The 15,464-nt window shown below is 43.7% G+C and overlaps 1 protein-coding gene across 2 annotated transcripts in view; it reads left to right on the plus strand.

Moving 5' to 3' along the window:
• The window catches only part of LOC138284003 (stimulated by retinoic acid gene 6 protein-like), a 489,916-nt gene that overhangs the window by 333,454 nt on the left and 140,998 nt on the right, over positions 1 to 15,464 (plus strand). Inside the window, exons 9-10 of one of the 2 annotated variants that reach the window (XM_069222338.1) lie at positions 1,356 to 1,509; positions 3,777 to 3,897. In XM_069222338.1, coding sequence (XP_069078439.1) covers positions 1,356 to 1,509; positions 3,777 to 3,897 — 275 coding nt within the window. The remainder of the gene's footprint in view (positions 1 to 1,355; positions 1,510 to 3,776; positions 3,898 to 15,464) is intronic. The other variant, XM_069222339.1, reaches the window with a different exon arrangement.

Raw genomic sequence — 15,464 nt, forward strand, 5'->3', positions numbered from 1 at the left:
CACGGGACCGTGTGCCTGAACAAGACCAGCTCGCTCCAGGCACCAGTGGGGTTAATAAATGATGATATCTAATTAGCACAAAAGGTTTAGGGGCAGATTTAAGAGCTCCAAGTGCCTCCTTGTGCCACCTTAACATCATTTTTTTAATGCTAATATGGCCCAACGAGGCCAAAATTGCCACACCAAATTTACAAAGTAGCACAATGCATGCATTGCGCCACTTTGTAACCCTTTGAGGTACATTATGCCTGTGCCAGGCATAATGTATGCAAAGGGGGCATTCCCCCATTAGGGGAGGGCAAAAAAATGGAGCAAAGAAATCTAAAAGATTTCTTTGTGTCATTTTTTCTGCACTTTTAATGCCTGTTCAGAGCAGGCATTAAAAGGAGGTACATCATTGGTTACAACGGGCCTCAATGGGCTTTGCAGGATTAGGGTAAAAAATGTTGATGCTAATCCTGCAAAGCTCCGAACTAGTGTCAGAAATGTTGATGCTAGTTCCCTAACTACTGCCATGGTGTGCCTTTTCTTAGATACAGCGCACACATCATGACATTAGGGGGGCGCTAAGGGGCGCAAGAAAAGTGGCGCTGCACTGGTTGGAGCGCCACTTTTCTTGAATCAGGCCCTTAGTGCGCACTGCTTATTTTAGTGTACTCCATGGACCATTATTTTTCAGGCCCCTGATATGTGATGTGGTTTGTCGCTTCTTGTCCTAGTGATCGATTTCTTGCAATAGCAATGCAATTGTGTAATTGTTTCTCCAAATGGTACTAAACTTCAAGTTCCAAAATTAAAAGGAAATACGACCATCATGGGTTCTCCGAAATTTCTAATTCTAAAACCGCCTAAAAAACACGAACAGGTCTGTGGCTACATTTCCTGCTTGCGAATACCGAGGGTGCACACGCTCAGACACTGTTCATGTGCGAGGTAAACGTGCACAATGAATATACAACTGACTAATTTGTCAAAGCATGGGTTGTCCAAAGTAAACCTATAATGTGTTAAAGAGCATAGTGTGAATAAATGGAAGTCTATGTGATGTGCTGGGAATGAAAGGTGATTAGCGCTGGTATCAAACATTCATGTAACTGCAAACCTGGAAAGAAAGTTGACAAATGGTGTTGGGCACCCAAATGAATGTCAACTTAAGGGCATAAACAAAGGGTAATCGTTTTGTTGAAAGGCTTCGGTAAACACCTTAGACTTTCCTGTTCCTGAGTCATTCCTGAGTCATACCCACCCTATGGATCTCAGGAACCAATCAAGTGGATATCAGATGTGTACTGCAACTAACTCCAATGTGCTGTTTTCCTATGCTTATTGTTTTGTCTTCAACCTATGACTCATAGTATGGCCATACACGCCCTTACACGAACTTACATTTGTAGTGGAAACAGCGGGAAATCATGCTTCATTAAAAGGATTTACAGATGGGACCCCACCTTCAAATTCCCCTTGAGGATGATTGTGACGGGAATACTGTGCATCATCTGCCTATACAATGTAAGTAAACGAGCCAGTTATCCCTTATCTATCTATACCTTGCTGAAGGATGTGTGAAACAAACATGGCGTCAATGCAAGTGAGGATCAGTAATGCTGTTTGATGTTGTCTCATATTGCCTGTAACTTGTGCTCTATGTCATGTTATTGTGTAATGCTGTTCAGTCGTGTTGTTTCATGTTGATTCTCACTCATATCATCTCACGTTGCTTCAAGCCTGCTCTCATTTATGTTTCAAGTTGATACCAAAAGCTAATGTTGCTAATTTCAATCCATAAGAATTGAAATGCTCAGATCTAGACAAACACTCTCTCAATTGTAAAGATGAAACGGCAGAGAAGATTGCTTCATGTACCTCGTGCCTTTTAACGTGCATTCAAGAAGTCTGAAAGGCTGTCATCCCCTGATCTCTCCTCAGTGTCTCAGCCTATGAATAGATCTGTGTTAAATGCTACATGGAACAGCAGCCTGAGGTGGCATGGAGTGAAAACAACAGTGGATTGAGATGTGGCATGTATTATTACAATTGACTGAAATTAAGTCAAACATTCCATACATCACTTTTTTGTATAATTTAGTGTGTCGCCCTAAGTGGGGCGGTATGCCGAGATATGGGTCACAAGCACACTGTGTCACTGGAACCAAGCTATACCCAGCTGATGAGCCCATAACAGGAGGGAAAACGGTCCTGGATTGTAGTGTTCCAGTTCAGGGAGGTCCTGGCATTAGTAGGCCTGTTAATTCTTGCCAAAATACTAGCGCAGGGGATAAGGGGAGTAGGCTCAAAATCCTCCCATATTTTACAGATATGTTTTCATGGCTGCTTGCTCTTGAGGGCAGAGACACAAAAACGCCCTGGAAGAAATATGACACAAACTACCCTATGGAGTACTCAGACTCACCAAGGGACACTCACAGGGAGCTTACAGTGGCTTTGCTTAGCTTCCTACTCAAGCTCCAACAAAACAAATTGATACAAGGTTGAAGTCTTGGCCAGAACCTGTGGCTCCTATGGTGGTAGAGCAATTGCAGATGGTGATGGATGCTATGGTTAACAAAGTAATTTGGATATGCGTTATTTCTTAAAAGACCTAGGCTAGATCCAGAACTGGGAGAACACAGTCAATAGAATAGATAGAGCAGCACAGTTTGTCAATGGCTGATCTGTCTGGGAGACATGTTTTCCTGTGTGCAGGTGGTAGCATGAGCAGGATGTAGCGTAAGCATTTTGTGCCATTTACCTGCTTGCACCTAAACTTGTTGGGATGCCAGCCCTGAAGTTTAAAAAAGGAGACTTCCACTTGGGGTGATATACGGACATTATGAACAAGGGCCTATGGTTGACTCATCTTGTCCTAAACACAGATGCTCACTTGAGGGACGCAGTACAATCAAAGTTTGTTGTGTGTGAACATTCAGTTCCAGTGGCCTCAGGACTCTGAATTCACCCCAAATCCTCTCCTCTTCATACAGTTTCCACAAGAATATGTAAGATAGGATTTCTGTGATTTATTGGACATCTTCGGACTCACCAGTCTTCGTTTCCTCTTCTGTTTCTCATCGTAGAGAGGAAAGAAAAGGTTCTGTCTCTTCCAGCTCCATCTCGTAGGTAGTGATGATTTGTCTACACCTAAGATGTATGTGGTAGACAATTTAGAAGCTAAAATCAAATATTATCTGACATAACACTGACATTTTCGCAGTCTTGTAGATCTGCTACATTGAAGTCATTATCAATACATTGTGGGTCTCTGTTCTGTGTATTCACTGATCTCTCTCATTACACTCTCTCATGATCCCTGATGATATTGAATTTCCTGATGGATGCCTTTGTATTGAGACTCTATCAGCCCACTTTTTTGGGTAAATTTGTGGACATTCAGCCGTTCGGGTAATACTGTGGGGTAATTTGAAAAGTGAACGTTTATGTCATTCATCTGCAAATGGTCTTAGACAATGCAAGGCTAAGGGTGGGTTGCAAGAAAAAAAAGTATACTTTGGGTCAGATGATACGAAGTATGTTCAAAGAGACTGAAAGGAAATTTGTTAACTATGTTGAGAGAAATGTGGTTGACTTGCGTGGAAGCCTTGAGATTGACAGAATTTAAGGGAGCATAATTCATGGGCCTAAAAATATATTGTAGGCCAACCAATAATTTATATTTTTCATAATGCTTGATCATGTGCGTTAAACATAGATAGTTGGTGTTCAGTTGGACAACATCATGAATTTGTCTGTATGTGTAATAACCCAAAATGTATCTTCAGTTCATTCTAGTGGATTTTTATATCTCGCCTAAAGCTGTGACGAAGTTGGACACCATTATCCTGGAAGCCATTAACAAGTCATATACTGACGAGACCAAGAGGACTCTATTCATTCTAAAAGGTCAAGCCATGTTTTAATGCAAGCATTATTTCTTGACTAGATATATCTTAAAGTGAATTTTTTTGAATGGGCATAGGTCATGGACATATAATACTATCACATCAGCTTAACTGTTCATATGCAAATTAGTTCTGTAGGAATTCAGTGTTTCTGGTCAACATTTTGCAGCATTTGTTTTATGCACTTAATTTGTATTTCATGCAAAAAATGAAAACATGTTTTTTATTTCAATGTTTTATCAAAATATAAAGTGATACTCTATAGTGTGTCAGGATATCAGGTACGGATATCTCGTCTAACAAAAATATTGTGCCCTAAACAAAGTTTAAAAATATTGTCCTATAGTCTGCTGATTTTCTTTCTTTTAAGGCCAATGAAGAGATATTTTGGGATATTTTCTATAGGGCACTATATATCAGGTGATATTCTAAACATGATATGGCGGTACCATTAGTATCACATTCACTTCTTGTAGTGACTTTAAACTCAAACACTATATTATCTTTACATTTATTAGGTTTCAGTAAATCTTTCAGACATAGCTGTGATTTATTCTGGAGTTGGAATAAGGCCCTGCATAAAGAACTGTCAAGCTGATGGGTTGAGAAACAACACCAATTGAGAATGTGTGATTTTGTTTTATCATTTTAATAACTATACATAACCCTGCATTTGAATCTCCCAGCTGAGCTGAAGCTGAGATTGCTTCAGAATGTATCCACCTCATGAAGAGAAAATGAGAGACACCTCTGAAGAGGAGATCAGAGATTATCTGTAGGCATTGGGGTTTCACAACCTGCAGAAACAGTCAATAGATTAGAGGTACAGCCATATGCGAATCTCAATTGCAATAATAAATTGACTGAAATCACCATTGATAATATGGATTTAGTCTGGATACCTGTGGTGGGAGCGCACTAATATGATATGCGAAGTGATTATGAGGTAATTAAGGGCATGGTACCTAGTAAAATCAAGGCTAATAGCCATATGGAGGGTTCACTGAGCAAAAAAGCAAAAAGTGGTTTTGGGTTATCTACTGTTAGTGGTACTTTGCCTTTTATATCCCACCATTCTAGGTCTTTGCAGCTCCCATCCCTCTCTGGCTATCTGCCTGTCAATCCTACTAGTAATTAATTTATGTAAAAACAATATATTGATGGCCTTGTAAAGCCAAAGAGGAAACAACAAGCTTGATGTTTTCTATATGGAGAGCCTGAGCAAAATATGTAATTTGGGTACTACCAGCCTACATACAAGCAGAGGCTTGTCTCTGAATGCATGTCTGGAGTAGATGACAGCTGGGCTTTGTGCATTCCCTCTAGACAGTGCCACACAAAGGGAGCTTTGGTGTTACATTTGTATTCTGATGGCCCCTTACTCAGCTGATGGGTTTTTGTGGGTTAGATGAGGAGGGAGGGCTATGCCTGTCCTCACACAAAGGGCTACATATCCCCCGTAGGGTGTCTGGAGGCAGAGAAGGAAAGTCAGGGACCTTGTGATCTTCAAAGCCAAGCAAAGTACTGCACCCAAGTCCCCAGAAGCTAGTTCACTATGGGGTTCTGAGGAGACTCTGCAATGAAGAGGAACTGTGCTGCCAGGAGGGACTGCCACTTTGATACTTGCTTTGCTGTGTTGGCTTGCTGATTGTTATGCTGCCAGGAGGGACTGCCACTTTGCAATGTGCTCTGCTGTGTTGGTCTCCTGCCTGCTTGCAGTGAGGGAGGATAAAGAGTGCCCCTGTACGACCCTTTTAACCCAAGAACTTCATGGGCTTGTTAGCTTGCCCCATGATGTGGAAGTCACTGGACCATCAAAATTTCACCGGCATCCCCACAACTGTGGATGCCTTGAAGGATCAGCATTCATAACTTTCCTGATTGGTATGTGCCACAAGCAGCAGGAGAGCCCAGGGCACACACCTCAAAACTGGGTTGCTCCCGACCTGTGCCTACGGCTCCCAAGTGAGCCAATTGGAGCCACTGATGAAGAATGTGGCATTGGAGGAAGCCATCTTTCAGTGCCGCTCCATGCTCCTGTGTCCCTAGAGCAATGAGAGTGATGCCGCAGGTCCCGATCGCTTGTGAAGGCCTCTGGTGATGCCGGCCCAAACTGTGGGAAGGTACTTGGATTTCTGTAGCCACTCCCGACAACCCTGCGTTTTCGGAACAACCAGAGTGACAACACATCTCATGTCCACTTGAGGAGGTCTCTGGTGATGCAGGCCCAGATGACGGGAAGGTATTGTGATTTCAGTAATCACACTGAGCTTTTGCGGACAGTGGGAGTTGTGAATTCACGATCGTGATGAACTGAGCAAGGTCTCCCATCTGCGAACCATTGTAGGGACTTGTGGAGCATTGTTTTCATCCCGATCTAACGTGTCAGAAATCTAACTGTCGAGCCCTGATGGGGACCACTGCACACCCAAGAAACGTACCATAAATACACGAATAGAAGCACACAGCAGCTTCCACGGTTGCTGATTACATGCTTTTTGAATATTTATTGGATTTTTGTCTATTTGATCTTATTTAAATCAATCAGATAAATATTCCTTTTCACTGTGTTACCTTAATTCAAGTTTTGCACAAATACTTTACACATTGCTTTTTAAGTTAAGCTTGACTGCTCTGTGCCAAGCTACTAGAGGGTGAGCACAGGTTAATTTAGGAAGTGTTACTGACTTTCCCTGACTAGGATTGTGGTCACTACTTAGACAGGGTGCATATCTCTGCCAATTAGAGACACCAATTTCTCACAAGGATCATATCATAGACAGGTTGCTCAGGTATAAGGGATGATGTCTTCTCAGGGGAACCTTAAGGGCAGAATTAGAGCTTAACATGCTGTGCTATAAGATAGCCTGGGTAGGAGCTATTCTTAACGATCGTAGTGACAATATGACAGCGTTATTTTTATGTTTCACTCTACTTGTCACAATTTTTATCCTGTCATGCTTAATCTTCCTAGTTATTGAAATACATGCTTTATTATCTAAGATGCAGTTACTTCAATAAAACCTTATTGAACTATATTCTGCCTCTGATTGTCCTTTCATTTGTGAGACTAATGAGAGAAACGGAAGAGATCTGAGTGACCACGATTTACCTGAGGAGTCAATTGTGTCATGCGCTCGGTTGCCCAATCATCCCTGCTCTTGGGTGGAGATGAGGCACTGCTAGTTAGCCGGATCAAAACCCTGATTAGTCCGACAGGTGTCACCTGTAGTGGGTTTAAACTCAGTCTCCCACAGTGCAAGTGATTCTGCTGCCCAAATCCAGTAGTCTCATTAGGATAATGAGAGCCTAGGGAACATTACATATTTTAACAACCTTATTAACTTGGACAAAATTTGAGACTCCTAATATAAACAGTAATACTTAACATAATATACATATATATTAAACAAACTAAAAACAACAAATTTACAAAATTCATAAACAATTTAATAATTTATCAATTAAAAAAGAACAGTTATTTAATTATTACTTAATTTACTAGCCATCATAAACCCTTACAAAGCTAGCAACCCACTCCTAAAATACAACTAAAATAAATTAGTATAACACAATTGATAATAAATTACATAACTAATTAACAAATATTAATTAAGTGTCAATTCCATAACTAATTAACAATTAATAAGTAATTGTTAATTAATGATTACTTAATTGACTTCTCACCCAACAACCCTACAAACCCAGTACCCCAAAACAAAAATATAGCTGAAATAGAACTAAATATAACAGTCAAATAGGAGCATTGAAGCAAATGATTCCTACAGACAATAGCACACCACAGGGCCAGGGTAAACTCTATGACTCCACTTTGATTGAACTAGTGGAGAACAACATTGACCCACATCACAATCTCACCCCGCCACTGAGCTGAACAAGACAAAGTAGACAAAATGAAATACACCTGAGTACCCTCCAATGGAGAGGGAATTTGATAGGATCGTCTGGCATTGACTCAAAAGTCACAGAGCCACTACTTCCATCAACTGGATCAACATATGATATGCCCGAGCCCAATAGGGACCTAAGCACAGGCAACCTGTTGAATTCAAGTCTCTTGTGCATCAAGGAGCCACTTAGTGTGACAAATGGACCCTATACCACATCTAGGCCCTAACCACAATCTCTGATATGTAGGCATGGCCCTAGCTCGTTGGTACCTTCAAATGATTTGCTGTCAACTACTTTAACGTCCATGGCAACGTTGCTGACCACTAAAGTTGATGCATATCAATCAACAAAAATGGATACACAAATAGACATTTTGTTTAAATATACTCAACAACTACAAGGAATTGACATCAAATTGTCCCAATCTGGAAAATAACTTAGCAATGTTCGCCTGCAAGGAATCACCCACTGCTTCTGCAGTGAAATCACTGATAAGCTTGGGACACTTCCTAGTGTTCTCAGTGTTCCAGTGATCTTCAATTTGCAAAAGACTCAGGGGGTCATTCTGACCCTGGCGGCCGGTGACCGCCAGGGTCACCGACCACGGGAGCACCGCCAACAGGCTGGTGGTGCTCCCGAGGGCATTCTGATCGCGGCGGTTCAGCCGCGGCCAGAAAGGGTAAACCGGCGGTCTCCCGCCGGTTTACCACTGCCCTTGTGAATCCTCCATGGCTGCGGAGCGCGCTCCGCAGCCATGGGGATTCTGACACCCCCTACCGCCATCCTGTTCCTGGCGGGTCTCCCGCCAGGAACAGGATGGCGGTAGGGGGTGCCGCGGGGCCCCTGGGGGCCCCGCAAAGTATTTCAGTGTCTGCTAAGCAGACACTGAAATACGCGACGGGTGCAACTGCACCCGTCGCACCCCTGCAACTACGCCGGCTCAATTCTGAGCCGGCGTCCTCGTTGCAGGGGCATTTCCTCTGGGCCGGCGGGCACTCTTTTGGAGAGCGCCCGCCGGCCCAGAGGAAATGTCTGAATGGCCGCCGCGGTCTTTTGACTGCGGTGCGGTCATTCAGCGGCGCTACCTTGGCGGACGGCGGAGGCCGTCCGCCAAGGTCAAAATGACCCCCTCAGTGTGATATGCTAGCTAGGCTACAGCATAATTCTTCTGCAGAAAAGATTTGTACAGGTGTTCAATTGCCGGTGAACATGGTCCCTCACTTGCTTCAACAGGGTCCCTGAGAGGTTTTTACTATGGATAAGTCTTTGAATCAGCCCTAGGGGCCAGACCCACCACATAGTCCCAAGTTAGGAGAGCACAATGTCCAGACAGTGAAGTCCATTGGATCCCCTCCTTTGGACATACACAGTATGGGAAGAAAAAGGCCAATGCTACCTCCATTGACGAACCCAAGACAGCTAAAGAGATTCAAATCACCTTTCACAGAAAAATAAGAAGTTAAGAAACTAATGAAATCTAGGAAAACTAATCTCAAAGATTTCTGTTTTCTAACTTTACTAAACAAATCGACCAAGGTGATTGTTAAAATAGAGATTCCAAGCAAGTCATCATTAACTAAGCACGCAAGGCCAATCAATCAATCAATCAATATTTGTAAAGCGTGGCTACTCACCCGTGACAGTCTAGGCGGTGGGAGGGGCCTCATCCAAACAGCCATGTCTTGAGGTTCTTCCTGAAGATGGTGAGTGACGGGCTTTGTCTGAAGTGCAGGGGGAGATCGTACAAGCTTTTTGCTGCAGTGTAGAGGCTGCATGTTCTTTAAAACGCTTATTGAAACCTACCCTCAATATTGGCCACCGCTTGCCTCCTACATATGCTGTAGTGGAAGGGTTTGTAACTGCTAGAACCAGCATTATTGTAGCACCTTTGGTAAAATCAACAGTAACTTAAGAGGTACAGTGCAATTTAACTGGGAAGTGCTCCTCAGGGATAACAGTGGCAACTGAGACATGCACTGAGATAGCGTAACTAGAAATAGCAAGAATAGATGTATATTGTCGAAATGCAGGGGATGAAGTAACAAATATTGCAAATACAACTTTGCCTCGCCAGAAATGGGTTTTATTCCACATTTTCAGGAAGCTATTGGACAAACCTCCACACTGACCACAACTGTATGAGACACCTTTAGAACATGGCCAAGGGCAGAAGGAGACTTAGGGCTGAGGTTCAATTGTCTAGATTGCCCTATACCACAGGGTGGAAAGCAGGCCCGGGCCATTTATAACAATGCTGTGATATTTATTTTCTCCTCAGTATACCAATCAGTAAAACAGTAAAGGCCCCCATGATGTACTCAACAGATGTACACTACTGTATTTTTTGTCAGTGGTGCCAGTGCTTGCTTCAACGAAAACTACAGACATCAAGTCAGTAGAATTTATATCCAATCTGATGCTATTAAGGTAGAGACAATCTGAATCCACAAAAATCATCTGTGCCTCTTTTGAAACTGTCGATTTGATTATAAATCACAGGCAGATTCAGAATGGGACATGTAAGCCAAGCCAAAACTAAGAGATCAACTAACAGAGAACACACATTGGCAGAACACAGAACAAAGACTAGACAAACAAACAAACCTGCTGTGTGGTGGGTACCTATGGTACTTACACCTTATACCAGGTCCAGGTATCCCTTATTGGTGTAGTGTAGTCAGTGTCTAGAAGCCAGGCTCTCTACAGGTAGCTGTGGATGAGCAGCCAAGGCTTATCTAGGAGACATGCAAAGATCATTGTGGTCACTTTCAGAGTACCTTGATTTGACTTCCTCAGGAGTGGATGATAAATCCCCAGAGCCAACCCAGACTACTCATAACTAGTTAGAATATTCGTATTGAGCACCCTGGAGGGGTAAAGGGGAATGGGACTCAGAGAGACTGCCTCAGAGATGATGGTTTGTCAAATATTCAGTCTGATGCCTCACTTCTTATATGACTGGATAACGGCACCTGAAAAAATTACATTCATAATCACTAGGGGGTACACTGTTATCAGTTATTATACTTTCTTATTAATTTGTCTCTGACATTCAATGTTATTCTCACTGACCCTGAGATCCCTGAGGTCTTGCTTCTCTCTGTTGCTGTATTTGAGTGTTATGAATATGATAATGAACTTTGTGGAACAGTTATCAAATAAACACAAAGAGTTGTCAGCTTCTTTACTTATGTGATTAAATTTTCGGTTCTGAATGCGTTTCTCTGTTCGTTCTTAATTATTCTGTTGGGTTGCTATATATATATATATATATATATATATATATAGTTATTTATGGTTGAATTAGGTGAGGTATTGATCCCTTTTGACTGTCTTTTAAATGCTGTCTCTGTAAATGCTTACTCGTCAATAGTTCGTTCCTGCTGTAACCTTTTTAGAGGTGTCAAAAGCTTCCTGTATCTGTAAATGCTTATTTGCTAATAGTTTGTTCCTTCTGTAAGCTCTTTAGAGCTGTCAAGAACTTTCTGTATCGTAAAAGCTTATTTGCTAATAGTTCGTTCCTTCCATAAACTCTTTAGAGCTGTCAAGAACTTTCTGTATCTGTAAATGCTTATTTGTTATAGTTCGTTCCTTCCGTAAAAACGTCTTGTGTCTATAAATGCTCATTTGCCATGAATTATTATTATCTGCAGTCAACTCGTTATCTGTGAAAATGCATGACATCTAGTTTTCCTCACAAGAACATTTACCTTGAAAGCTCGCTCTCTCCACACATCTGGATTCCTGTCAGAACACAGTTGAAGTGCAAAGCTTCTAAGCGCCGCGCGCATATCCTAGCAACTAAACTGAATGCAACACTAATAATGCAACTCAACTTTCTGGATTCTCATTGGCCATCTTGGATTCCTCTTTTTGGCCTTTTCTTTGTAACAAACGCAATACAGCTTGGAAAACCTTCTTCCAGCTAGGACTTCGCTGTCTCCACTGTGGATACCTTTTTGCCTGCATCCTTATTGCTTTTCTTAGCTGTTTTACCATTACAACATGGCAGGTTGAGGGGCCATGACAGTCACACAGTACTCACAACTAGGTGTTACAAAAATAAAGGCACTTTAGTTTGGTGACACAAATACCACAAAGACCATAGAGGCTATACTCCCATAGGAGGTAAGTACTACACAAATTATACACACTAGTGTACCACAAATAGGCATTAAAACAGTTAGAAAACAGTGCAATGACTGAAAATCACAATAGAGAGAAATAGGCCTAAGGGAGCACAAATGATATTAAAAAAAAGTGGAATGCAAAAGTGGGTCCCCCACCTAGGTAAGCGTAGCGTGTAGTGGGGAGCTGGGAGTACTAAGAAAACCCAAAGGTAAGTACCATAACCCACCCCAGAGACCAAGAAAGCAGGATTAAATCACAGTAAGTTTCCTGGAACACACACAGAGAAGAAAGGAAGAATTATGCAAAACCCAGAAGAGACTGCAAGACACCAACAGTGGATTCCAGGACAAGAGGACCTGAAGAAGAAGGGTACCAAGTCCAAGAAGCACATAAGAATCCAGGAAGGGCAGGAGCCCCTACCCACCAGACTGAAGGTGCAAGAAGTGAGTCAACGCGGAAGAAGGAGAGTCAGCACTGCACCAAAGAAGACAAAATCGAGTTCCTGGAGGATGCAAGTGATGTCCCATGCCGGAAGGAGTATTTCAATTGGGTTTGCATCTTCGGATTCTGCCAACAAGCCTTGCCACATGCAAAACTTACGGTTAGCAGAAGGTGGAGCTGCCGGGGGCCAGGAAGGACCAGGTGGACTCTATCCAGGAGGTGGAGTCAGAGGGGGCCCTCTGCAACACAGAGAACCCACAGAAGCCCAGGCAGCACCCACAGGAGTTCCACAGGATGAGGACATGAAGGTCGAGGAAGAGGCCCAAGCAGCACTATGATCAAGGATCCCACGCTGACAGAAATCCACTCAGGAAGCTGTGCGTCGCAGGATGGAGTGCTGGGGGCTGGAGCTTCAAGATGCCTGAAGATCTTGTGGAGAAGTTGCCACCAAGCCTTGGCAGATGCAAAGGACACAGTGTATGGGGGTACTTCAGTCCACCACCCGTGATGCAGGATCCATACAACTCAGCAGGAGACTGGATCCATGCAGCCAGTAATTGATGCAGTTTGTGCCTGCAGAAGCAGGGGAGTGAATCCTTCACCCCAAGGGAGATTCTTCCTTCCTTCTGATCCAGGCTGAAGATGGTCTGTCCTCAATGATGCACGACTGGGGAAATGTTGCAGTTTCTGAAAGGAGCCGTGGATACAATGTTGCAGAAGATGTCTACTTTGTTACAGCTTGCCGGTTCCTGGAACATCCAGATGCAGTTTATATTGTCAGAAGTCAAAGTGGAGGGTGCAGAGGATTCCTGCTGGAGTCTTACAATCTGAATCTGAGGAACCACCCAAGGGAGAGACCCTAAATAGCCCTGAAAGGGGGATTGGTCACCTAGCTGGGTGACCACCTATCTGGAGAGGGCTCTGATGTCACCCACTGGCACTGGCCACTCAGATGCTCCCAGAGTTCCCTGCAAACCTGGAATCCAAGATGGCAAAACCCAGGGACCTTCTGGAGGAGCTCCGAGAACCACCGCTGGTGTGGTGATGGACAGAGTATGGATCAATTCCGTTTCCTTTGTCCATTTTTACGGCAGAGCAGGGACTGGGGGTCCCTGAACCGGTGTAGACTGGTTTATGCAAGGAGGGCACCAAATGTGCCCTTCAAACCATTGCCAGTGGCTTGGGGAGGGTACCCCTCCCAGGCATGTAACACCTATTTCCAAAGGGAGAGGGTGTAACACCCCTCTCCCAAAGGAAATCCTTTGTTCTGCCTTCCTGGGCTTGAGCTTCTCAAGCAACAAGAAGGCAGCAACCTGTCTGGGAGGTGGCAGCAGCTTGGGCTGTCTGGAAACCCTCAGAAGGCTGTAATGGCAATACTAGGGGGTCTTCTAAGGAGCCCCCAGAGTGCATGGGGTCATACAACGAATACTTACAAAAACATTGCGGTATGATTCAAACATGTTTGATACCTAACATGCCTATGTTCAGAGTTACCTATGTCCAGTACACGCATAACATGGCATCCCTGCACTCACGCAGTCTGGGAAAATGGGCCTGGAGTTCATGGGGGCACCTCTGCTAGTGCAGGGGTGCCCTTACACACAGGTACTTTGCACCCTGCCCTCTGGGCTGGAAGGCCTGCCATAGGGGTGACTTATAAGTGACCTGGTGCATTCAAAAGTGGCAGTGAAAGGGTACTTGCAATGGCAGTCCTGCAGAAATCTTTGCATGGGCTCCCTATGGGTGGCAAAAAATATGCTGCAGCCCATAGGGATCCTCTGGAACACCAATACCCTGGGTACCTAGATACAAATAGTACTTAAAATGGGGCACCAATGTGCCAAATGTGGGTGAAATACAGAGTTTCGGGAGAGAGAGCATAATCACTGGGGTCCTGGTTAGCAGGTGCCCAGTGAACACAGTCAAACACACTGACATCAGGCAGAAAAGGGGGTCCCCATACCAAGAAAGAGGGTACTTTCCTATACCTTGTAATCTGACTGTCCTCTCATCACCAATACCAGGAATTTCAGGAGCTTCCAGAGGCCGACCTTCTTGATGGTTTGTTAGTTCATTGTCTCTCATAAGTAAACAGATCAAGGCCCTTCATCATTCCAAGACTTCAGTTCCACCACTCCCTGTCTTTTGTACAAGGCAACTCTTTTCAGATTCCACATTTGCCCGTTATCAAACTTGACCCAATGGCCACCCACAGTTTTGACCCTATAAGGTCCCCAAAACTTGGATAGTCCGCTACCAACTCCACCCGTCTTGACCTTGACCCAATCACATACATCAATGTAACACTTTTGCTGGTTCACTTTGGGACCCCCCCTTTTCCTTGAGGTTCCATCAAGCATCAAACAAGGGCCCAGTTTAGTCCCAGGCTGTCTACCTGTCGTCATCTCATATAGGGTCCTACCTGTACTGGGAATCACTGTGGTGTGACAGGCACAATCTTGAGGAACAATTTTGCCATGTCTGGCATGACTACTCCTTTCACCAATTTTACAACACCTTTAACAGCATCAGCATGTTCCATGGCCCTGATCCAGTCCTCCATAGAGACATAACTTCCTAAACCTTCTGTGGCATCATCCACTCTAGCCACCACTTTCTCTGTAGTCAGGTCACACTGCTCTGCCACTTTGTCTGGCAGTCTTGACAAATAGTCAGACATCTTTTTCTACCCTCCAGGCACATACTCCACTCTACAATGATATTCCTGCAGTTTGACTGCCAGTCTTGCCAACCTACCTAAACAGTTTCTTTTGCCTCCAGGACCCCAAACCTTACAGAGGTGTTTGTAGTCTGTCCTCAATATTATCATGGTTCCACAAAGGAACACACTGAAATAACTGTCTGCCCAAGCAGCTTCTAATGCCTCCCATTTAATGACAGAGTAATTTCTATCAGCATCCGTCAGAGAACCATAAGCAAATGCAACTGTTCTTTCCACTTTTCTATGCAACTGTGTTAAAACTGTCCCAATACCCACAGCACTGACATCCACAGTGACTATGGTTTTCAATCCTGCCTGAAAGGGCACCAAGACTCCAACTTCAGCAATGTTGTCTTTGATGA

This window comes from Pleurodeles waltl, chromosome 3_1, assembly GCF_031143425.1.
Source record: "Pleurodeles waltl isolate 20211129_DDA chromosome 3_1, aPleWal1.hap1.20221129, whole genome shotgun sequence".
Classification (NCBI taxonomy): domain Eukaryota; kingdom Metazoa; phylum Chordata; class Amphibia; order Caudata; family Salamandridae; genus Pleurodeles; species Pleurodeles waltl.